Source organism: Haemorhous mexicanus, chromosome 1, assembly GCF_027477595.1.
Source record: "Haemorhous mexicanus isolate bHaeMex1 chromosome 1, bHaeMex1.pri, whole genome shotgun sequence".
NCBI lineage: Eukaryota > Metazoa > Chordata > Aves > Passeriformes > Fringillidae > Haemorhous > Haemorhous mexicanus.
In genome coordinates, this window is record NC_082341.1 from 128,079,942 (window position 1) to 128,104,933 (window position 24,992).

At 37.6% G+C, this 24,992-nt stretch overlaps 1 protein-coding gene across 3 annotated transcripts; it reads right to left on the minus strand.

The window, feature by feature from the left end:
* Positions 1–619: 619 nt before the first annotated feature.
* PEX2 (peroxisomal biogenesis factor 2) lies at positions 620–23,962 on the minus strand. 3 transcript variants are annotated; one of them, XM_059862596.1, is made up of 2 exons: positions 23,822–23,962; positions 620–5,117 (listed from the first exon to the last, which is right to left on the minus strand). In XM_059862596.1, exon 2 carries the CDS (start codon positions 5,096–5,098, stop codon positions 4,184–4,186), a length of 915 nt encoding a protein of 304 aa, XP_059718579.1. In that variant the 5' UTR covers positions 5,099–5,117; positions 23,822–23,962; the 3' UTR covers positions 620–4,183. The 3 variants fall into 3 exon arrangements, with proteins under 3 accessions (XP_059718579.1, XP_059718570.1, XP_059718589.1); XM_059862587.1 differs by lacking the exon at positions 23,822–23,962 and adding an exon at positions 23,525–23,781; XM_059862606.1 differs by lacking the exon at positions 23,822–23,962 and adding an exon at positions 23,520–23,640.
* Between the last annotated feature and the right edge of the window lie 1,030 nt (positions 23,963–24,992).

The following is a 24,992-nucleotide window of genomic DNA, read 5'->3' on the forward strand; positions in this document are numbered from 1 at the left end:
CTTTTCCTTGAATGGTACTTGGACACTTTGCCAGCTCACTTTGGAACTCCCCTGGAATGGCAGAAACTTAAGACAGTGGTAACAATTTAGGTGGATGTTTTAATGTTGTCAGCATGTAAAACGCTCTTGGGAGGTTGAAGGCAGGCTGCTGTAATCTATTCAACCAACTCTACTAAGAGTTCCTCCAGGGAATAGGTAAGGGGTTGAAGCACCACTTTGAAACTGCTTCTGCTGTTTTGGTTGTATACCCTGTGACTTGCAGCAGCTCAGGCTACCATACTGTGTTAAAAGAAAATGACCATCAGTTTACTATCTGTCATGGCAATAAGCACGACCCTATCCTGAGCCCCGTCATGCCACAATATTCTCTTTTTAGTACAAGCCAACGCAGCTTCCTAGCAAACACACAGCAAAGTGTAACAGCTATGACTAATCTGCTCAAAAGAAGAAATGTGGAAAGATAATTTGCTTAAATGAAGACATTTTTAAAGAGAAGTCTAAACTAGTTTCTCACTTTGCATTTTAGTCTCATAAATGACAAAGTATGAAGTCACCCACTGAGTAAGAAATAACCAGCCTTCCAGAAAAACTCTTTAAGAAAAAGGCAAACCTCAGAACCTCCTGTTAGAAAATATCATTTATTTGTCAACTTGGTTTTCATAAGAATGACACATCCCAGATAACAATTTCATTAGTATTCTCAAATAAGGACACTATAATAGATTGTATTTAGCAAATACATATCTTTCATTTTTCTTCACATTGTCTTTTTACTAACGCTGAGATCATCCTTGTCCATCATATCTCACACTTAGAAAAAAATATTTCCAGGTAAGGTAGGAATCAAATACTAACCCTCTCATTTCTTTCACAGAAACTCTCACTTTTAAGTCTTCTATAAAATTACTTATATAAAACCTCCCTTAAAACATACAGAGTAGAAAGAATGATGGCGTGTGGAAGTAAAAACCAGCATTCTCTGACTCCTTTCATCTGAATGCCTCCCATCACACCTTGTGGTAACTGCTAATTCTCATTGAAATGAAGAAATGAAAAGTTTCCTAGTATGTTTATTAATGTAATTAGTCTGTTTCATTTATGCCTTCATTTTTTGATTTTTGATAATGAAAATGTTCATGTAGCACACAAAGTCAACAGAGCACAAAGAAAACTGGTAATACAAGGCTGTAACTCCTATCCAAGACTGAACAGAAGTTCTGGTCCTTTAGCCTCCTTAAATTCTAAGCATTTACCCTTTTTACTCATGCACATATGACTTCTCAAAAGTACATTCTAATGGTAGCTGAATACTAATCCCCTTTTCTTTAAAGATTAACATTCCAAAACAAAATTTATTCCCTCTACTACAGGAAGTAGGACCAGATATAGCAGTCCTTTGTTAAAGCAGAGTTAAAACCTGAAAAATATAATGTTTATGAGGAAAAATTATCAAGGTAATTAATATTAAAAACTAATTATTCTTTGATTAGTCCACATAGAATCTGATTTTTTTCCTGTAATATCTTTAACTAAGACTCTTCTGCAACTTATAGATCACAAGACATAACAAAACAGAATCAAAATATTTTTAAAAGCGTATTTTTAATTTTAAAGTGCTTCAGGAAAATGCTGAATATTGAAGTACTAAAAAGGTAAGCTGGTAGCAACTATTTCAATATTCAAGTTGGAACCCTGGTCTCATTAGTGACTACAACTGAGCAAAGGTTTTACATATGGGAGATTAAAAAAAAAATCTGTATCTGACACAAACCACCATTCTTTTCCCAAACCACCTCCTTCTGCGAGATGCTTGGTACCTGCTTACTTGCATGGAAAATAAAAGAACTAATCCCCACCTAAAGATCTAGGTTCTTAGGGTAACAAAAACTCTTTATGCCACAAGACACAGACGTTAGAAACTTTGCAAATACTATGGGCTACAAACCCAATACACTGATGAGGAGTTGCTAGAGAAGTAGGCCAATGCTTTGCTATATAATAAGCCAGCATAAGTTAAGCATTAGAAATTTAATTCCAGAAAAAACCCCAAAACAACAGTAGAGTGTGATATAGCAGAACCAGCAGAAACCAGCTGTACAATAGAGGTACTAAACTGCTTTTTTATTGATAGTGCAACAGGGATGAATAACAGAGTGCAAACTTTACCCGCATGAAGCTGCAAGAGACAAAACAAACCCCGGGAAATTCACACAGCTTATGCACATCAAACAGCAGGACAGAGGGAGGTGGAATGAAAAAGGAAGATAACATTCTTTAATATTCAGGAAAATGAAACATTTCTATATAGGAAAGAAGCGAACTCCAACATAAGAAGGGCATGACACCTAGCAGAGGCCAATACAGAGAATCCATGTTCTTTTGATAAAATATTGCTCTGAAACTTCAGAATAAATGAAGAGTCCACAGCAAACAAAGGTCTGCTATGATTGTAAGCTATGAACACTGGATTTTGGATGCATACAAGTCTTTATTAATAAACACAGATAAAGACTGAAGTACCAAAAATGCTGATGATATTTCTGGAGACACCACATTACCCTGAAGTCAGTGTTGCTAAAACATTTCTTTGGGAAAAGCTATTAAGTGATGTGGAAGGACAATTCATACAAAATTCCTTCAGGATCAAGAAGTAACTTCAGGATGCTCTCCAAATGACTTCCCAGTTTTCATACTGTAATAAAAACAGGTTTGCACCTGCTGGTTCTAATTGCAACAGCAAATAACAGAAATATGGCAGGCCACTAATACACACATTTGACAGCAAATAATATTGCAGCACAGGATCTGGAAGCACTTTCTCAGAAGTCTCTGTTGAATCACAGAACAGTAGCAGAATTAATGAAGTTTCTGGCTGCCCACCCGCTAACTATATCTAATTACATCAGATGAAAGCACTGTGTGTCACTCTGAAGATCAAAACCTAGAATTTAAGATCTTCAAACAAATAGACTAGTGGGTTGTTCTAATCAGAATGTAGAATGAAGAACATAATAAACCATTTCATAAAAGTAGATCAAAGTTACTCAATCAGCTGTTACCCTGCTATTTTTGGGACTAACTATTGATGAATGACAATCAAGAATAGAGCCATCATAAAGCTATTTATTTAATTTAACTGTATATTTTTTGACAAATTAAGATTCAAAAGGATGTAATGTATTTCTGCGTTAATGAGACTCTTCTGAATAACACTCCCTGTTAAAAAAAAGGATTGTAATTAAAAAGAAAATAATCCTATAAAACCAGGTTGAAGAGTAAATGGATGAAGTGTTAGAACAATTAAAACATTGCAAAGGCAACTAAGAAAGCAAATAGTGAAAGCAAAAAGCAGGAAATTACCTATTTTAATATGTTAACATATTAAAAACTGTGTTTGATCTTTTTCTGTGTGGAAGTGAACTCTGAGATTTGGCACCCACCTAGACCACACCAAAAAAAACCATGAGTGGCAATTCCTACAGACAGCATCTTGTGAGTGAACAGTTTTCTTCAGTGTCTCTAACTCAGAAGAATGTGGGTTACCCTGAACACCTGCCACATTCCAAAGGATGATGGGTTTCACCCCTCAGGTTCTGAGGGAAGACAATATATGTGGATGTAATTAATGCTCAGAGACATGTCTGCCTGAGAAAATTAGCTGTCATCTCAAAAAGGTCTAGAAGGTGCACTTTTCCCCTTAAATGTTCTTTACACCTTTGTGGTTTTTTTTAGTGTAACATCATATTGGGAATTCAAATTTAAAATTTAGGCATGAAAAGAACAACTTTCCCACTTCATCTGTCTACTAGGTAAGTTGGTAATGGCACTGTGTCTGGGTAAGTTAAAGATTGCTAAGTCAAAGTTTGCCAAGCGCCTTTTTCAATTGGAATGTTCTAAAGTTTGCAAGTAAAAGTTCTTCTTGAACTCCCTGAGAATGCTGCTGTTGTTTCTCCCACACACCATCCAGAGTAAATCCAACTACCTTCCCCTCACCTGCCAAGTGGGGTAGGGTACTACAGCACTATTACTCAATAAAAACCCAAGACCAGTAAAAATACATGTTACATAAATTACAGAGTCCCCAAAAGCATCTTTCAGCAGTCTGCTTTCAATAATTTCTGAATTCTTCCATTAATCTCTTGGATATATATCATGTACAGTATAAAACTAAATCAACCTCATATCAGACCTGCAATTCTGTCATTTCAATTTTATACTTCAATGGCTGAAGACTGTGTACCTCTGAGCCACATTTAGGACATGTAAAATACATATCAAATAAAAAGTTACTTTTAATACAGTAGTAACAAAAAACATGTGGACAGCCTATGGTATGTGGCATAGTAGGCCATTCCCCACATAGTGAACATTCCCTGCAGTGAGCTGCTAATGAGTTTTCACTATTGGAAAGACCTGCGATAGGCAGGCACCAAGAGGAAATTTTAAGTTTCAGTTTCTGTACATTAATGAGTGGTAGCAGATATATCAAAAATTCAGCAAAGCCATGCCATAAGAGTTCCCTGTTCATGTATTCAAATCCTATCTGACGAACATTTTGTGGCTTGCAAAAAACTGACCTAATTCCTAGAATGCGTTCTGTAAGTGTTGCGAATGTTCCTTTCCGAAGAAAAATCAGAAAATTTACAAGCCCACAAAGCTTAAGAAGTCCAGATCCAAACCCTATATAGCTCTTAATTTTGCAGAAAGATTGCTGTTGACGATTGCTAAATAAATCATAAGATCTTTCTTCCAACCATCTTCCGCCAACAGTGAAAATAAGATACCATAACTTCTGGTGTTTGCTCAGAGGTTGGTATTTCTCTGACTGAGATAAGTTATTCTTGTATTGTATATTGAGAATAGCCTGTCCCACAGTTGCGTTCTTGGAATAGATGGTGAATTTCCATAATATAAGACATAAAAATGCTTTTACTTCTGGTTCAAAATGAGCCAACACCCCTGGTTTAAATCCATGAAAACAGCTGGTAAACTGGGACCACACTAGTTGTTCCAGGGCTTTGTTTAGTTCAAGAGCATCAAGCTGACTTATTCTGAGCACAGGGTTCACACTCTTTTCATTTCCAATGCTGGAGGCCATTTCTTCACAAATAAACTTTCTAGAAATAAAACACAAATAGATTTTAGTATAGCAGAGTATTTCCTATTTCTATTTTTATTAAAAACAACAAATTTGTAATATACCAGCAGCAGATAAGAAACAACAAAGTTCTCAGAATGCTCTATAAATATGTTATTAATATGCCACAATTTCTTTCAGGAAGCTTTACATTAATATAATATTAGTACACATTTAAATTAGTTTAAAATCTTATTTTTAGAAGAAATTGTGCTTGACCATTCCTCACAAACAGTTAACATTTGGTTATAAACAAGTGTTCAACATCATCTAGACAGTCAGAAAAATCCACAGATTTATATACATACATATATATATATAAATAAATTTATATATACATTAAAATATTGCAGGGCATAACTGTAATATTCAATTGAATCTTAAAATAGATTGGAAAGAAGGACTGAAACACTATATGGTGTTTTACAGAGAAATACGGAAAATGAAATACTAACAAAAAAATCTGGAAAAGAACAGTGAGGGAGACCAAGTGTTGCCATATGAACACTTCAATTGCTACAGCTGAAAGCAAAACTATAGAAATGCGGACAAATTTAGGAATTTCATAAAGATATGGATGAAATTAAGGTGGGAATGAATAAAATTTTCTCAATAAAGGCAGTGAGTTGTTTGGAGAAAAATCATATGAGATTTAAGAAATATTCAGCATTCAGACATAAATTATTATACAGTACTTCACTGAAGTCTGCATACATTTTCTAGAGTGTTTTTGACAGGTGTGGGATTGTGCTACTTGTTGAATAACATTTCCAGGCAAGATGATTAATGTATAATAGCAACGTCAACAAATGGATACTCCTCCTGCTCAAGCATCATAGAAAAAAAGAAAAATATTTTTTTAAATGGCTTCTTTTAAATGCTGTTGCATCTGGAAGTCTGGCTGAGAAATAAATGCAGTAAATTGCCAAAGCAAAATAGAGGCAACACCTCAATGTAAAATTGTGGGGTAATCAATTTTTGCTTCCTTTTGTCAACAGATTAAACCCCAAAGTGATTCAAAAGTATTTTCAGACAGTATGCAACATATTTCACTTTCTAAACCAGATTCTTTGCATAACAGACCTGCAAGGAATCCACAGCCTTCTGGACAATATTTAGGAGGTAGTGCCTCAAGTTCTTATTTTTAAGAGAAAAATAACCATACAAGATTACTGTGAGTAGAAGATGCTGTGGAGGCTCTTAGTAGCAATGGTTGCTACTGATGCCAAGAACATTAAAAAAAAAAAAATCCTTCAAACAGACAACCATGTTTGCTGAAAAAGAAAACCCCAGAAGTTTTAAACATAATATAAAACATCATCTGTAGCTTTCCTACTGTTTTCCATATTTATATTTAGTTATCACTGCAAGAAAATATGACTTTGTCCTTAATGTAGGGTGTATAACAGTAGTTTCCAATTAACTAAGACTGCTACATGGGTAAAGCATACAATAGCTCCACTCAGCTTTTTTAAACTCCTCCTTCCTTATGAGCAGGCAAAACATGGCTTAAGTTGGGATAAGGCCACCTCCTCTGTGGTGGCCTTATCCTACCATCAGCCATGTTTTTGCTCCTCGGAGCAAACAGCCATAGGGTTCATTGCATGAATCCACACCAGCTGGAAAAAAACAGGATATAAAGCCTATATACCCAAGCCTGTCTCCCTCACACAGCCTTTTCTGTAGCAGAAACCAAAGCACAGGAAACATTTTCCAGTATGATTCAAAGAACTTCCCTCCTCTAATTTATGATCAAAGGGTCAATTCACCCCCTACTGGAATTGACTGGATCACTTCAAAAACTCCAGCACCAATGACCATCCACCCTCCTATCCCTCATCTTTTCATTCCACTATCATTTTAGGAAGAAGAGCCTTTGATAACCACAAGCTCTGGAACTGGTTATTCACTCATAACCCCTATAAGTCTAATGTCTTCTTCACTTTCTCTTCCACTCATTTCACTTTGTTCTACTTGTTTCAATGTTCCAGATAACTCTCAACACTCAAAACCTCCTTTAAAAATGCTAGTTACTCAAAAGGGACGTTTTGTCAAACAACTTTCTTGATCCATCAAAGACTATTTTCCAACATAATTTCAACCATCTTTTCCAACTGTTTTTCATTACTGCAGGTGCTATGAGCAATTTCTATTGTAGGTTACTCAAAAATACGGTAGACTAAATATTTACAGATTTTTTTTCCTCCCATTATAGCTATATTATCTAAAGAAACCTGAGCAAGTGAAGAATGGGTCGTCAGGAATTTTCTGAAGACAAAGGAAAATGTGTCAAATCCACAGGATTATGATGGTTCAGGAAATACACATAGGCTGGGAGCCTCTATGACTGCACACTTGCTTTGAAAAAGAGGATGTGGGGACAGGGAGTATGCTGAACACAAGCCACCAGTGCATCCTTGCAGCACACTAGAATATGTATAGCCAGCAGACTGAAAAATGTGCTTATTACCCTCCACTTGGCATTGGTGAGTCAACACCTGGGATACCAAGTCCAGTTTAGCCTCTTTTCTATGAATAGTATAAAAGAAATGTCAACAAACTGAAGAGAGTCCTGTAACTATTACCTTCAGGGAACCCCATGTCCTAATATAAGAGAAGAGCTTGAAGGAACTCAGATTGTTCAACTTGAAGGACAAGGCAGCTAAGAAGCTGTCTATGAATAATCTTCTACTTCCTAAGGGTTGCAGAGAATATTAAGCCCAAGTTTTCTGTGAGATGCAATGAAATAAAGAGAGGCATCTCTGTGTTAAGTAACTACATAAGAAATTCCAATTGGAAACAAGGAAGCTGGAACATTTAGTCTACCAAGACTGAAATCTCCATCCCCAGAAATTCCTGAAACTTGGCCAAATGATGCCTGAACCTACCTGTTTTAGCAATTAATTTATTCCCAATTTTCACAGGAGAGCAGACTAAAATCTTCTCTGGGACTTGGAGCTTGACCTTCCCACTGCCTCACTGCAAAATCTAATTGATTTTTTTTTCACGTCCATCATCCTACACAGAACTGTATTTGAAGGAAATAATTTCATTGAATTTGTCAGAGTGCACTGGAACTTTATACAGAAAATGGGAACCACTTTTGGGACAACACACCCAAAAAGCACAAGTCCTATTCAGTAACCTCTGAAATTTTTCCAAATCTAACAAGTCTTCTTTTTAAAAAAAATCAGAATCAACACCATATACACTGTTTAATGGTGTCATGTTTAATGTCTCTTCCTGAACTACCAGCTATCAAATTAATTGAACTTTTAGTCAAGTTTAGGCAGACTATATGGAAAAGGAAGAATACCAAACAACAATAAGGATGCTATCTTTTAAATTATGCTTGTGACATTGCTATGCAAAAAAAAAAAAAAGAAAAAAAAAAAAAAAAGAAAAAAAGCTTTCTTTTTTGATGAAAAATTAAGCGTTCTCAATTCAAGCAACAAATCTGGGCATTGTTCTGAAGTTCTTTCCTGCTAAGAACATTTAAAGCTTGCCATAGGCGATGGCTGTTAACTGGACCCTGCAAGTTACCTACAGATTATATCCAGATACTGCTCATTTTAATATGTAAGCACATTTCTGTGTGCTTAGTGTTCTGCTATCCACTCTGCTTTCTTCTGAATTGATCAAAGGTTTTATTGCACTTAAAGAGAAGATATTTATTTCCCATAGGCAAATATTAAAAGGGACAGTTTGAAATCTGCATTATCCTATGAAATTGTCTTCAAATGTCCTAATTATCTGAATAAGAACAACTGTTTCTTTGAGAGAAGAGCCCTAAATTTTAGTCTCAATCTTGCTATGGTAGGAAATTTCCCTTTAAAAATTACTTCTATACAAAGTCCTTTTAGAAATTTGTTGTTTTTCAGTTTATATTGTTTCTGCACACAGTAGTATCACAGTAGAAATAAATGGGAACAGCAGTAGCTTAAAACTAGATAAAAACACAACCTATAAGTGCTAAGACATTTATCTTGTAATTTTTTAAATGTTATTTTTGCATTCTATATTTTGCTGAGCTATAAAGAATATAGAGAAGGTTTGTTTTCCTCCATGTTTTTTCATTAAATTCTATTTGTCATCCTTACTGTTTTAACTCTTATTTTAAGTCACTTTTAAACCATAAGAACCCAAAATCATAGACCCAGTAATGAAAGGGGCAGGTATCAACATTCAGATATATAATAAACTCAGTGTGTGATGAACCTTTTACATAAATACTCTAAGCAGTAAAGACTGGTACTTTTAAGGTTCTCTATACTGTCAAAGATATTGCATAAAAAAAAAAATTGCCTGCCAGTAAGGAAAAAAAAACTGAACAGCCCTAAAATGTTCCTTTCTTAAATAACCTGTATTTTGTTTGTCTTTTTTAACCAAACAAATAAACAACCCCACTTGTACAGTACAAAAAAAAAAATTACTGTATATCACTAGGGAAAAGGAATTTCTTCTGGTATATATTAGTGCTGTTATTGAGCAATGTAGAAATGATGAATGAATATATTTTATTTGGAAACATGTTATTGACAGAAATCTATCAATAGTAATGTGAGTATTGTCAACAGCCTGTCAATATTAATGTAATTATAATTAAGGGGATAACATGGATTTTAGCTATAATACCAAGTAACATCTCCTGCATTGCTGCTATCAATATAAGCATTATTATTGACCTGTTCTAGGACTACCAGTAGGAGATGTATTACCATCAGGCATATTTGTCAATGCATTCTGCCCACAAAATTCTACATTTAAATTTACAGGTCTGTAAACTTTGCCTGAAGAAATATACAAATCCATGTAATCTCTTGGGTGCCATTTTTTCCACAGGACTTTTCTACTGTGGATGAGTAATCAAGGGCTTTCTATCTCAGAGCTACTGCAATCGTATTCCCTGCTTTTCTAGCATAATCATTAGATGACAAATAGACACATATGCAGAAGCCTTAAAATAATTTTAAGTATGCCCTGTCAAATCACTTTTTGAGAAGCAAAATAAAAACATATTTATTAAAATAAAAACCAAATTTTGTTCCTAATGGTTGTCAGTCAGTCACTCGTAGTGTCCCCCCAGGGACCAGTGCTGGGGCCAGTCCTGTTTAATATCATCATTGATGATCTGGATGAGGGGATTGAGTCCACCATTAGTAAATTTGGAGATGACACCAAGCTGGAACCATGTGTTGATCTGTTGGAGGGTAGGAGAACTCTGCAAAGGGACCAGGACAGGCTGAATAAATGGGCCAAGTCTGACAACATGAAGTTTAACAAGCCTGAGTGCTGAGTCCTGCTCTTTGGCCATAACAATCTCCTGCAGTGCTACAGACTGGGGACAGAGTGGCTGGACAGTGCCCAGGCTGGGGGTGCTGGCTGACAGCCGACTGAACGTGAGCCAGCAGCGTGCCCAGGTGCCAAGAAGGCCAGGAGCATCCCAGTCTGTAGCGTGGCCAGCAGGAGCAGGGAGGTCATTCCTCCCCTGTACTCGGCACTGGTGAGGCCACACCTTGAGTGCTGTGTCCAGTTCTGGTCCCTCAGTTTGGGAAGGACATTGAGACGCTTGAGCACATCCAGAGGAGGGCAATGAGGCTGGTGAGGGGCTGGGAACACAAGCCCTGTGAGGAATGACTGAGGGAGGTGAGGGTCTTTAGCCTGGAGAAAAGGAGACTCAGGGAGACCTTATCACTCTCTACAACTGCCTGAAAGGTGGCTGTGGCCAGGTTAGGGTTGGTCTCCTCTCCCAGGCAACCAGTGACAGGATGAGAGGACACAGTCTTAAGCTGTGCCAGGGGAAGTTTAGGTTAGACATCAGAAAAAAATTCTTCACCGAAAGAGAGATTGGGCATCATCTGACCAGGGAGATGGAGTCACCATCCCTAGAGGTGTTTAAAAAGAGACTGGACGTGGTACTCAGTGCCCTGGTTTAGTTGATGAGGTGATTTTAGGTCATAGGTTGGACTTGATGCTCAAAGATCTTTTCCAACCTAGTTCATTCTGTGAATTTAAAATTACATTTAGGATGCCTAAGTAGCATATCGACTAACTTCACTGAGTTTGTGATTTAATTCTTTTACACAATCTCTTGTGTGTAGACAAAACATGTAGTCTAACACTGTACTTACAGAGAGATGGAATGGACTACAAGAGAACACCAAATCCTAATGCAGCACAAACACAGGCTTAAGACTATATTGACATGTGTCTACCAAGAAGGAATAATTCCATAGTTTTTCTAAGTAGTCTGTTCCAGTGTTTTATGGCCCTAATAATTACAAAGACTCTTTTTCTCATATTTAGTATAAAGCATGTTTAGTAAAAATCAGGCCAGTTTTCATTCCATAGCAGAAATCAAGAACAATGAAAAAGAACTTGCATTTTGCTGAACCTTTTCAAGAGCAAAAAGCAGCAAGGCATGTGAGAGGACCTATTACACACAGAAGATTTGCCAAGCTAGACAATATGTGCTTTCCTACAACATGCCTGGTATGATCCTCTACAAAAACCAATCCAAACCAAAAACCCAAGTAAAATCCACAACAAAACAACAATTTACTTTTTTCTCAGCAGGAATTCACCTTGAAATCTGCTATATCTTCATGTCTTTTTCTCTCATTCTTCTATCTGAATAATTATTTCCTGTTTTGGATTCATAGATTTTGAGCTTTTCATGTTAAATGCCTGTATTGTTTTTCATCTTGTTGATTTTACACTTTCCAAACTCATCAAGAGTATTTTGAATTCAGACCTTATGTTTAAAACAAAGGAAAGAAGAAAATCCTAAACTTTCAACCTCTCTCCAGCTTGTATCATCAGTAACTTTTCTAAGTATGTGTTCTCTTCCATCATCCAACTCACTAATGCCTTTTCATCTTGACAGGGTACTATAGATAATTACTCTGTAAAGGCAATCTTTCAACTTGATGCTGATAACATCAACATCTAATGGAGACAATATTGATATTATGTTTCCCTAGTTTGTTCATGTAGGGAAAAAGACTTTATTAAAATAAATCTGCATTGTACCTAAAGTTTGCCTCTTACTAAACTTGTTATTCTTATTTAGAAGAGAAAAATATTGAGGTTTCTTACAAACCATACTGGCTGTTTTACCATTTCTCTTCTACACACTGTTAGATACAAATTAATTGCTAAACTATTTACTCCTGAGCCTTTATTTGGAATGAAAACTGACAGTTTCAATAATTCTCTTAACAGAAGAATAAAGAGGCACAAAACCAGATACACACAAACCCATTTTGCTGACTATTTCCACCCTCTGGGATATTAAATAAATAAATAAAATCAGCAGTGCCTAATTCCTCAATCATTCTAGGATGAATTTTATTAGGATTTGCCACTTGAGCACATCTATATTAAGATTCCTTAGGCTATTCTTTCTGTGCTTTGGTTCCACTCTTATTTCCTGTCTAAGATTAATTTTATGAAAGCAGCAGATCACAATATATCTCTTTTACAAAGTATGAAGGGAAGAATCAGTCTTTGAAAGTCTTTTCCTTGTTCTCCTTTCTTATTTAATAACAGATCTAGGTAATGGACTTATCCCTTCGTGCCTCCTCTTACTCAGAGTTTTGGACCCTTTCATTGATTCTTTTCTTGTGCTTTGTAAATTGAAACTTATTTTGTTCCTCAGAATCATCAATTTTATTCTTACATTCCTATGCTATTCCTTTATATTCATCGCTAATCATATTGTATTACTTCTGCCTGGACAACTCTTTTAATTTCCAGGCCATGGAAGAATTCCTGATATAAAGTCCCTCTTAAAATTCACTATTACTATTTTATTTTATTATTATAAAATATCTCAACACAAAGAAACAAGAAAGTATACATTAAAGGTAACAATTTTTCAGCCCTTTTAACAGACTAGACTCTGCCAAGTCCCAGCATTATCAATGATCCAAGGATGGGGAAGCAGGGTGCAGAGCGGGCATGCTAGAAATCATCTCCTCTCTGGAGATAACACATAGCCCCTCTTTCCTTCAGGAGCTACAATCCATTTGGTGTTGTGCATTGCCATACCAGGTGTGTGTGAGAGCAGGGAAGCAAGCCACAGCCTTGGTTTACTATCCCTCCTTTGATGTTCATAAAGTTAAGGTATCAACAGATAGCAATGAAAACTAACTTTCCACCCATCACAAGAATGCTGAGATTTTTTTTTAATATGGAGTGTTCTACATTTTTCTTTGTGAAAATTTATCATTTAACTGTTCTTTTTGGGTACTCGCAATACCAGAGAATATTTTAGATGTCAATTTAAAATCAATAAATTTTAAAGATGAGAAATCAAACGATATATATTCAGTTAACTTTAAAATCTTCCTTTACACCAACTCTCATAACACAGAACATGGATCCCAGCTGCTCAAAGCCTAATGTCTCACCATTAAATCTCATCTCTTTCCTGCTTATCAAGTGCAGAGAGAAATATCCTCAGATCAAAGTCTAATTGGGAGCCCCAACTGTGTTGTCTCTTAATCACTGTAAAATTAACTTATCACTATATCATTACCTCAAATAACCTTAAAAAAGATTGATTTTGTATTACTGTCTGGATTTCTATATACTTCAGACAAATACCTATAATTTTCTAAAGAACAAAAATTGATTCTTTAACTGTTTGGAATAACTACTAACACTAATTGAAAAGTCAGTAACACACTGCAATCACAGAAACTATTATTTATTTCTTATATTCCTGGGAGAAAGGACTATTTCTTAACATAGACTAATTCAAGTTTGTTGCACTGAATGACTGTGCAACAAACAATTCCCATAGATAAAATTAAGGATTTTATTATGGAGGTTAAAAATGCTACAGTTACATTTAAGGTTCAAAGACCAAGCAGAAGACAAAGACACATTCAAATCAGAGGTTGCTTTTGCAATTTTAACTCAGTAAACTTACATTTCATAACATGAGATACAAGAGATTAGCCACTGCTGAATGCCTGGAGAGAGCAAGAAAACATTAACAATAGCTCATTGATTTATCTTCCATAAACTACCTGCCAGAATCAAAATATTAGGGCTTCAAGTTACAAAATCAAAACCAGCTCAGAAGAGCCAGAATTGATACAACAGTAATGAAGAGCAGCAGGAAAGTGCTGCACTGTTAGAAACTGTAAATCAGTCATTTCTGACAGCATTTGATGGAAACTGAAAATCCCACATCAGTGCAACACATCCCCTCGATAAATGCTAGCAACCAAGACTATTACTGGCCACTCCTTAAGATATTTTGGATGCTAGAAGCTCCTAATGACTTCAGAGAAATTTGTCATCAGTCAGCACTCTTAAAAGACTATTAGATCCAAACAACCAGATCTGATAGTTATCCCATAACTAATATTTAAAATACTACCTTTTAAAATTTGCAATGCTAAATTCAAGGCTATAAAACTTTAAAGTACATTTGTATTTCTCATAGCATAGAAGCCAGAGACAGCATCATCCTACCAACTTTTCTGATAAGCCCTAATCTTCATTTATTGGAATAAACAGGAAGATAAACACATAACAAGCTAATGTTCCATCACTATTATTCTTAATCCCATATCCTTTTCTCTTCCTCCCTCATCTTATTTCCTCTTTGGTCATCCTGCTCCTTAGTACATCAAATTACAAATTCATCTTTAATGGGACATGTCAGTTTCACTTATAAATTCTCATCCTCTGTTACACTAAATAAAATCTAACTGTTGTTCCTTTTAAAGCAATTAATGATAAAAACCTGTAAGTGTAAAAAACAAAGCTGCATTTTAACTTAAGACTTCCAAAAAACAAGGTTCAAAATCCTTTGATCTAGATGCTTAGCAAAAATGTGTGTCTCATACACAATACTTTTTTCTTTGGAACTAGATAATGGCAGTTATTTGGAGAAGTGCTTTACCTTTACTGTTGATGAACTAAAATGGTGAAGAGACATTTGGTTAAAGTAGTTTAACAGAGTGGCAACTGTGATGGTTACCTGGGAAGAAACAGCCCATTGTAAGGAAGGGGCAACATCTGTGACTAAAAAAGTATCAGGAGGTATAAAAGCTAAGCAAAGTTAAGTTAATAATGTAGGTCTCACTGCTGATGTGATAACAGATGACCGAAAGACTCTTGTACTTGAAGACATTTTGGGTGTGATAAGGATATGAGGCTCTGGCAAAAGGATTGCTAAGTAATACTGCAATGTTGTGCAGCAGTGAAAAGAACACAAGGCTTAGTAAATGTGAGATCTTTTCTGTAAAGCACGTGAAATGTCACCTGGTGGCAGAGGTATGCAGCTCCATTTCAGAACAGTCCAATGACAGAACATGAATGCACACAGTTGTGAGCACACTGAGGGCAGTTATAGCCATAACTCTTCCAGTGAGGGGAGTTACAGCCATAACTCTTCCTTTGCTGGTTACTGTGGCTTTTCTGAAAAGTTGGTCTTATACCTCATGATATATGTAACATCTGCATTTCATTCTTGTAAGGGCACTGTATCTCACATCCCCTTATTTGTCAAGCACAGTGTCAATCCCAATTTTAGGCATCTTTTCCATGCCCCTCCTTCAATTTCTTCCATTCAAAACTACCTAAAAAACAAACAAAAAGGCATCTAACTTGAATTCTCATTTCATAGCTCTGTGTCCCCGTTCTGCTCCAACCTGTCTGATTCATACGAATGGATCACCAGATAAGTATGGAGATGCCAGGATGAGGATTGAGAAGATACATCCAAGAGATTCAGAAGCAGCACCTGCTCTGTATACACTGATACAATTTACCACAGGTGACAGAACCCCGCAATTTTGCATTAAACACTTTATGCTTATCATTTATGAAACACAGTCACTGCCCAGATTTTCTTCCAACTTTCTTCCTTTTCACATACATATGCATAACAACTGCACAGTCATGAATATTCCGCAATATGCAAGTGTAACAATGCTGATCCAAGTACTGCACTGCAGGAACCCAAGGTCCTTTAACATTTTATTAGAAATACTTATTAGATAAGAATGGTAGAAGCTGTCCTAAACACCTAACTAAGTCATAATTAACCCCTGTCCACATCTGTACCAAAAGGAGGTATATAAAAACACTGTTGTTACAGACTGTATATATTTTTGATTTGCTAGAACCAATAAAGTCCTGCATCAATAAAAAGACAAGCCTGCTAACTCCATGTCTTAAATTTTGGTTTTGTATTATATGGCACAACTTATGAATAATTTGATCTCATTATAATCAAAAACTCTCAACTGGTGCAAGGATAAATAGCAGTACTTGACATAAATGTCTCATTTTTCAGGCTTGTGTTCTTTAAAAACATAAGGTAATGTAATTTTTGACAGCTATAGTCACTGTCTCAAATTTTCCTTCTACTGTCTATTCTGTCCTTATCTTACAGATTAGCACTAGCACTCATTTGAATTTCAATTTAATAATTTTTGCATGTTGAACTGGCAAAAGCCCAACCTATTTAAACTTATTTTTCTGCAGATTTAGCACACAAACAGGTCACCACAGACTCAGGTCAGATACAGGCAGTACCAGTAGAAAGGACAACAGGGTCAGGAAAACCAGATAATCATGAAACCAGCTGCCTTTGAATCTCAGCATCATGCTCTTACATCCACCACCAGTCAACAGTAACAGAAACTCAAGCCTTTTGTTTGACTTGAAGAAGTGCTCTTTTTGTCTTCAATCTCAACGTGCTGAATGTGCAAGCAAAACACCACAACACTGAAAATACAAATAATGAAACTTTTAGCTGTCTTTCAAAAATGAAAAGAACAACAATTATTTGTACAAGTCCACTGTAGGATTCATGGAGACTTGCAAGTGAGAGGCTACTCTGTTTAAATAAGTAACACTATGCAGTTCCTCCCTGCCTTCAGCTTTTCTATTATGATTTTACCTTGAAACATCTGGGATACACAATGACTACAAGGGATGCTGGGAAAATTTGATGTGCTCAGTGTCCCCAGTCCTTGACGATTTTATTACTTGTTAATTATGGAAACTTTAAGCACACAAGGGAAGACTGATACACGTCCACTACACTTCTCCTCAATCCTTTAACTTCATTAGCATTTTAGAATCAACTGAATGGTTGCATACATGTATTACAAGTAACAGTTTAGAAGAGGGATAATAATTTCCTTGCTAGGCAGCCTGGGTTGTATGCTGTTACAGTTTCTGAAATCCCTCTGCAATTCCAATGTGTATTTCCCTTCATGATTTAGTTATGCCCCACAGTGTCATGGCATTATATTAATTTCCCTTTCAGGAAAAGGTTTTCCTCCTTACCAAACCCCTCCTGTGACATTTTTTTCTGCTTCTCTGACTACAGAATTAATATTACTTTTGAATACTATTATTTTAATGTATTTTTGAAGTTTTCTTAGAATTCAAATTTTGATTAACTCCTTTCTTTTCTAACCCCACTCACAATATTAGCAAAATCCAAGAGAGGAGATAAGGAGTGTGAAAGACAAGATTTTTAGGGACATTTTTCCCAGGCAACTACTGATACAAACACAATGAATATTAGCAGCATTCAATTCAACTTCCTCCTAAAGGCAAAAAACCTCCTCAAGTCCTCCCTTGCAGAAGAAGGAGAAAGTACCCAGACCCAGTCAGAATCAACCCTGAGTAAAGAGCTGCACCATTGTTGTAATTCCTCTTCTTTCCTATCGTGTGCATGCCCTCTTTTTCCTCTACAACAAAGTCCTTTATTTCTCTTATATTTCCCCCTTACTCTGAAAAACCTGAATTTAGTTTCCTTTTCAAAAGAGCCTGAAATAAACTCAAACTTCTGAAGTTCTTGTGTTCCACCTGCAAACTAAAAACCCCTACCCTCATCTCTGAGAGAGGCATGTCACAAAGACGGCATCCTTTCCTGAAGATTTTTGTAAAGTCTAGACTTGAACTGATGATGCTTGCAGTTGAAAGTCAGCTGTATGGCTGCAGGAACAATTTAGCTCTTGAAGAAGCTATAGAACAGAGCCTGCTACCTTCTATGGGCATATACAGCACAATTTGACTATGAGGCTGCATCTTTTTAGCACAACACATTGGGCATTTTCAATTTTTGTATTTTATTTGCTGCTTTTAACTTTACAGGGAGTGCTGTATGGCAGGTGATGTTGAGAGTATGCTTGTTAGTTAAAATTAGAGGAACAGAAAGGGTGTGACTCTCTTCAGTGGTCTAAGTGAAAAAGTATGTATGCTAATACTTGTCAAAAGGAAAAAAGCCCAACCCTATCTCTAAAAAAAAAAAAAACAGAAGACAAGAAAACCCAATAAAGACCTCAAAACAGCATAAGCCACCTGCTTGAAAACACCACACTGAAGTAAACTTTGGCAGTCCAAGAGAGGTAGCAAGTTGTAGCAGCTGTCCTCATTACTGCAGCAGCAATACACTGAGACCATTTCCATTTCAAGTCATAAACAACGTACTATCATTTAGGTTGAAAATTTAAATTCACTTTCTGGATGCTCTGAAAAATTGCATGAAATCAGATGTTTTTCCTAAATAGCTAACATTTGGGAACCAGACCTTGCTAGGGAGAAATTTACATTAGGGTATTTCACCGAAAAACTGATTTTAATTGACAAAATTATCATCTTCTAACTGCACATTGCATCATCCAGATCATTGATGGAGATGTTGAACAGGGCTGAACACAGCATTGACCCCTGGGGTACAACAGTAGTTACCAGCTTCCAACTAGACTTCACACCACTGATTGCCATTCCCTGTGGTCCATCTGTTCAGCACATTTTATGCTGACCTGACTATTTGCTCACCCAGCCCATCCTGCAGCAGCTTCTCCAAGAGCACGTCACAGGAGACACTGCTGAAAGATTTACTGATGCAAGTATCTAGTCTCCTCCCTCCCCTTGTTTGCCACACCATTGTAGAAAATTATCAGGTTGGTCAAGAATGTCTTCCCCTTGGTAAATCCACGCAGACTACTCGTAACAATTTTCTTTAATGTGTCTTAGAAGGGTTTCTAGGATTAGCTGCTGCATCACCTTTCACCCTTCTGGGGGATCAAGTTAAAGCTGATCAGGCTGTAGTTCCCTGAGGATTTCATGCTCTTTTGAAAACAGAAGAAACATTGACTTTCTTCCAGTCTACAGGCACATCTCCTAGCTCCTCAATCTCTCAGTCCGACGATTATTGAGACTGTCCTCACAATATCAGCCAGCTCCCTCAGCACTCACGGGCTCATTCCCAGAGTGTTATCTATGTCCTCTTTATTTAAGTATTCTCTGACCTAAACCTCTTCCAAGTGTACATCTTCTCTGCTCCAGAGTTTTCCCTGTGTTCTACAATTCCTGAAGGTCTTTGCTAGTAGAGATGGAAGCAAAGGCAGCCTGCATAACCTCAGCCTTTTCCACATTCCCTGCTCATTTAGCCATGAGACCACATTTTCCCTAGTATTCCTCCTGCTACTCATGTATTTACAGAAGCAATTCTTGTTGACTTTGACATCCGTCACCAGATTCAACTCCAGGTTGAGTCTGACTTTCCTAATCACATCCACACATGCTCAGACACTGTCTCTATACTGCTCCAAGGTTATGTACTCCTGCTTCTGCACATTTACTTTTAATGTTCGACGTCCGTGATGAGCTCCTTTTTCATCAATGCACGGCTGCTGGCGTTTAGCCTGACTTCATAACTGCCAGGCTGAACTGCTCCTGAGCTCTGAGGAGGTGATCCTTGAGTATGAACCAGCTTCGCTGCATCCCTCCAGGGCCTGACCCTGGGGGAATCTTCCAAGTAGATCCCTGAAGAGGCCAGAGCCTGCTTTCCTAAATTCCAGGGCAATGATTTTTCTAATTCTTAAACCAGGCTCCCAGAGAAAGCCAGCACTAATATCACTAACTAACTGAATAAGAAATAGATTACATTAGTTTCTGTCAGAGACCATATAGCTTAAAGGAAATATTGCTAAACTGGCACAAACACAGTGAACTTCTTTATTGAAAAAGTTATTACCTAGAGAGCCTTAAAAAAAGCCCGTTCTGCCCAAAAATCCTTAAATACTTAAAAGGTTTAAGAAGTAAGGTATCAGAAAAGTAATATAACATATCTTATTCTTCAGTTAAACTGACATTAATATAGAATGAATTTATTGGTAGTATATGAAGAACATTTCTTATTAAATACAGTGCTATCTTTTAATTAAAAAGTTTATTCACATTTCTTATTATTATCTTAATTATTATTATTATTGAAGCACACCATGCTTACAAGCTAATTCAATGAAATTGTATTTATGTCTGAAGCTTATCAGTTAGTGTTAGCTGGACCCAATTTATTTGTTTCTTTACATCTTTGTGATTGTTGTTTTCACTGAATAAATGCAGAAGTTCCAAGTGCAACAACAGTGCTGTGGAATTTTTGAAAGTTTTGCAAGAGCAGGCCATTATAACCAACAGAGAAATAAAACGCATGGGTAACAAGGAAGTTAAATTATAGTCTCAAATTGTTGACTGATTTTGTCTACTGCTTAATTTACTACTAATTTTCCTTCAAGAAGCTGTCCATCTCTTCCCTTCTTAGTCCCCTCTTCCCTTCTCTCTGAACCTCATGGCTTTGAAACTATTTTCATATGTTTAAAAAAATAAGAAACTATCTCACATTTTGAACATGTAATTGAACATTTAAGTTTTTTCTTTTTCCCTGACCATGTGCTTCACTACTACATCCAGCTATATGTTAATACTGGATTCAGCTATCACTTCCTACACTTTGATGATTTATATATGGAAGACCTATTTATTTTACACCATATTCTTGGTATTGATACTATGTAGCCATAAACCTGTTTCCTTCTTTCCCAAACATTCTCTAGGTAGCAGTTTTTAGTTATTTTCAAGACTGTCACCTCAAAAGACTATAAACAGAGAAGGTAAAATGTCTTTCTTGACTTACACTACAGCAGTTGATGTCGAAGAACAAATTAAGGTCCTTGGATTAGTATTAGTGTCAAAAACTATCAGAGTATAAAAATAACTTTTCCTACTCTACTCTATGAAGGGTTCAATCAAGTCTTTATATAGTAATAATACTTGTTTGAAAGTTTTAGTTTAATTTAATTTAGTCTGTTACAGGAACATTTACTTCCTACATGTCCTGATCATCTTAAGCATCAAAACCTTTCTGTGAGCCACTACAGTCTTTAACGAAATTAAACCTAGTTTTCACCTACCGACATGGGTGAATAATAAAAGAATCTAATAGGAGACAAAAAGAGCTCTCAAACAAACAAAACATCCTCTCCCAAATCTAAACACCCTCCTCGCACAGAACAGACGTATATCTAGCCTAGTCCCTAATACTCTAAGAACATGAACTAAGGTATGCCATTCTAGCTATTTGGGAGCCCTTTATTAAGTGGATAGATCCATAATGCATCTGCAGGCCCATTACCTAAGAAATAAACTTTAAAAAAATAAATTCAGAACATGGTATTTTATATGTCTGTAGTACTATACTAAGAGTTCTAAGCTATGAGATACATAAGCATGAGCTCATTCAAATACATGTAAGTTCGCTACTATTACTTTACAGTTTTCAACATTTCTAACAAAAGAAAAAGATATTTTGACATTCATGCAGAGAGAGATCTATTTTTAATTATTTACTTAATTAAAGCAACACTAATGGGAACTGATTTTTTTCATTTGCTGAAAAGGATGTTCTTGACAAATAAAAACCTATAAGTTTGAATAGATAAAGACAAGCCTAGGAGTTAAAAGGATGTAAAAATAGAGGCAAAATGCTAAGCACAGTTATTCCAATTGCCTTGGCCCCAGATTAATGCAATTTCACAGTACTCTGTACTCAATAATAAACATCTTCAATTCCTACTTTAAAAACTGCAAATATGTATACATAACACTGAGGTTTCTGAAGTTTTTGAAACACTGTTATACACACAAACTCTCACTACATAAAAAGGGCCAAACACCCCACCTTTTTTAGACTCTCCCCCAAAAATCAAGACTTGTAGGCAAGAAAGTGGGTGCCATATAAGATTCTTGCCAAACCTTCACAGATAACAGCTTTAAACATATTCCACTTTCTAATTTGCAGACTGAATCAAAAAACTTTACAATATGGAGAACACTACAATCATCATGGCAATTAAAAGAGTAAATCACAGAATCCCAGCATCATCAAGATTGGAAGAGACCTTTAAGATCATCAAGTCCAACCATCAATGCAGCACTAATCCCTAACAAGTATTCTTACTAACACCTAATGCTAGAGGCACTAGCAACCAAAGCAGACGTTTCAATATTGACATGATCATGTATTTCTGTACCAACTTCCAGAAGAATTAAAATATAAGTGTCAAATCCCTTCAGTACTCTTGACTACATGCCCTACTGATTTATTCAATTTCCACTAAAAATTACAAAGGAAAAAAAAGAGGCTCTTTTAATGAGCTAATTTATACATTTTATAGATGTGAATTTAACTCCATAGCAAGTAACAGAAATTGATGACTTCATGCAGTATAAATAAACACTGAAAAAAACCCCAAAACAATAATTTTCCCTCCCTTTATTAGCTTATTTACTACTCTAATTAAGTACCAGCAATGATACTTTCAGTTGTTATTCTACTAATCACTTCATTAGATAAACTAGTCATGATGGACAGCCAAGAACTGAAGAATATGCTGCTACTGAGGAGGAACTGCTGCAGAAAGATGAAAAAAAATCTGAAGAAAACGCTGATAAAACACATCTTCAAAAAGTATAAAAATAGAATTAGTCTTAAAAAGAAAATTTTATCAACTGTTGCTAAACTGTAGGTCAAGAAAAGCTCCAAAAAAGTCTGACAAGAACTAACTTCCAATGAAATCAAATGGCTTTGGATTTGGCCCGAGTATTTTGGACTTGAATTTTAGTACAAACTTCATTTAGTACAAATTTTAGTCATACTTCATTTTTGACCTTAGGGAACACCTCCCTCACACTAACAGGTGAAAAGATCATACAAGAAATACAGTGCTGTGGTTTCCAGTATGGACTAAGTCATAAGCAGAGTTTGTCCGTTTGTCAAAGCACACTGGTCACTCAGAATAAATCCACATTTATTTTGTAGTGAACCAATGATTTGTTACAGGCTGCACAAAACTGGATTAACAGAAAGTGGAAAGCTGCCACCCTCATTTTTAGATTTCTTTGCCACCTATAGTAGGCAGTCAGAGGAATGGCCCTCGAAGATGATAAATGTTTCAGTCTCTCAGCTGACATCAAAATTCAGATGATAATACCCCTCTGACAGAATATTATGCCCTTTCTTCTCCGCAGAGGTCGTCACCAGGCTCTGTCCCACCTTACCGCACGCCTGGGCCTAGCTGGAAAGTTCCCATTCTGCACGCTGTGGCACCAGGAGGCCGAACGCAACGGGACTCACGGAACGCGGAACGAACGGGGCGACCGGGGAGTGCAGGAGGCCAAACACAAGTTTTTATAACCAGGCCCTGCATGAGCTCCGGGGCCTAAACCAAATGGACTGCCCCGGCCGGCCGGGCTGCGGGAGGCGCCCGGATGGGCTCCGCGGAAGGCCATGGCCCCTGCAGCGGCTCCCGCCCGCCGCAGCCGCTCCGGCTCGTCCCGCCCCGCGTCCCGACTGACCTGCGCCGCTGCCGGGCCCGGCCCTGCGCGACTCTGCGGGCGCGCCGGGCTCAGCCTCGAGCCTCCCAGCGAAGCTCTGCGCGGACGGAGCCGTCTCGGGCGCTCTCCCCTCAGCCGTCCCGCCAGCCGGGTGACAGCGGCAACTGCCCAGAGCGGCGGCAGCACGGTCCGCAGTGCGCCGCCAGCGCCCGGCGCGGCTGCGCAGGAAGCGCTCCGGGAGACCGGGACGGCGCGCGGGAAGGGTTCCCCGCACCGCGGCCGCGCCAGGGCGGGCCTTGCGCTGCTTGACTGACAGCCCTAGCAGCAAATCAGTGGCTCGGGGTGAAGCGCAGCAGCCAATGGCGGCGGCGGGGGGGCGGGACCTGTGTTCCCAGGTCTGTGGGTCAGGTGGGATCCGGGCCGCCGTGTCGCCGTTTGTGGCTCGGCTGGCACCTGTAGCGGCTCCCGCTCGGGGGCTGCTCGTGTGGGCCTGAAGAGACTCCTGGCCTGGGGTGGCGTGGTCACCGAGCGCCTTGGAGTCGAGGGCTGTCTGGGGTGGAGTCAACGGGGAGGCGGGAGGCCTGCGGGCAGGATTTACAGGCCTCTAAGGGGAGAAACAGAGTGGGGAAGGAGCGCGGTAGCAGCCCGAAGGCACTGCAGGCGGTGTTTGTCCAGAGTTGCACTGTTGCGTATGTGGTTACTCGGTTAGTGCCTGGCATCAATGTCAGGTTTTCCCTCACGGGCTCGAAAGTGTTTTAGGTGATTCAAAAGCTCTAATTTAATCGTGTTGTGTACCTTAGGTGAGACAAACTGCACTGTGAAGTTGGCTATTACTGTTCTGGAAAGCAAACTAAAGTGAATTCTATGTGAACAGTTTGGAGGGAATTGTCAATGTTTATTAAATAAAAGTTAAAATATGCTCAAATAGTGATTTATTCATTTTTATACCAAAACTATATTTAGTTTTGACATATTCATGAACACAGATTCACAGGTGACATGAAGGGTAATTGCTCCTCATAACTTCCTGGGGTTATCTCTGCTGAGGGGACATTCCATAGGCACATATGGTTGGATTCTGTACTATTTTTTTTGTAACTCATAAGAAATTAAATAGCACTTTGGACTACCTCAGGTATCACTAAACAAAATGCAGACATTTATGAATATCAGTATCCTGAAAAAACTGTTC

Excerpts from the sequence above, each read along its gene's own strand:
- PEX2 (XM_059862587.1), bottom strand. The coding sequence starts at position 23,673 with ATGCAGGGCCTGGTTATAAAAACTTGTGTTTGGCCTCCTGCACTCCCC. Across the intron at positions 5,118-23,524 it reads CAGCTAGGCCCAGGCGTGCG|AAAGTTTATTTGTGAAGAAA; the intron begins GTAAGGTGGGAC and ends TTTTATTTCTAG.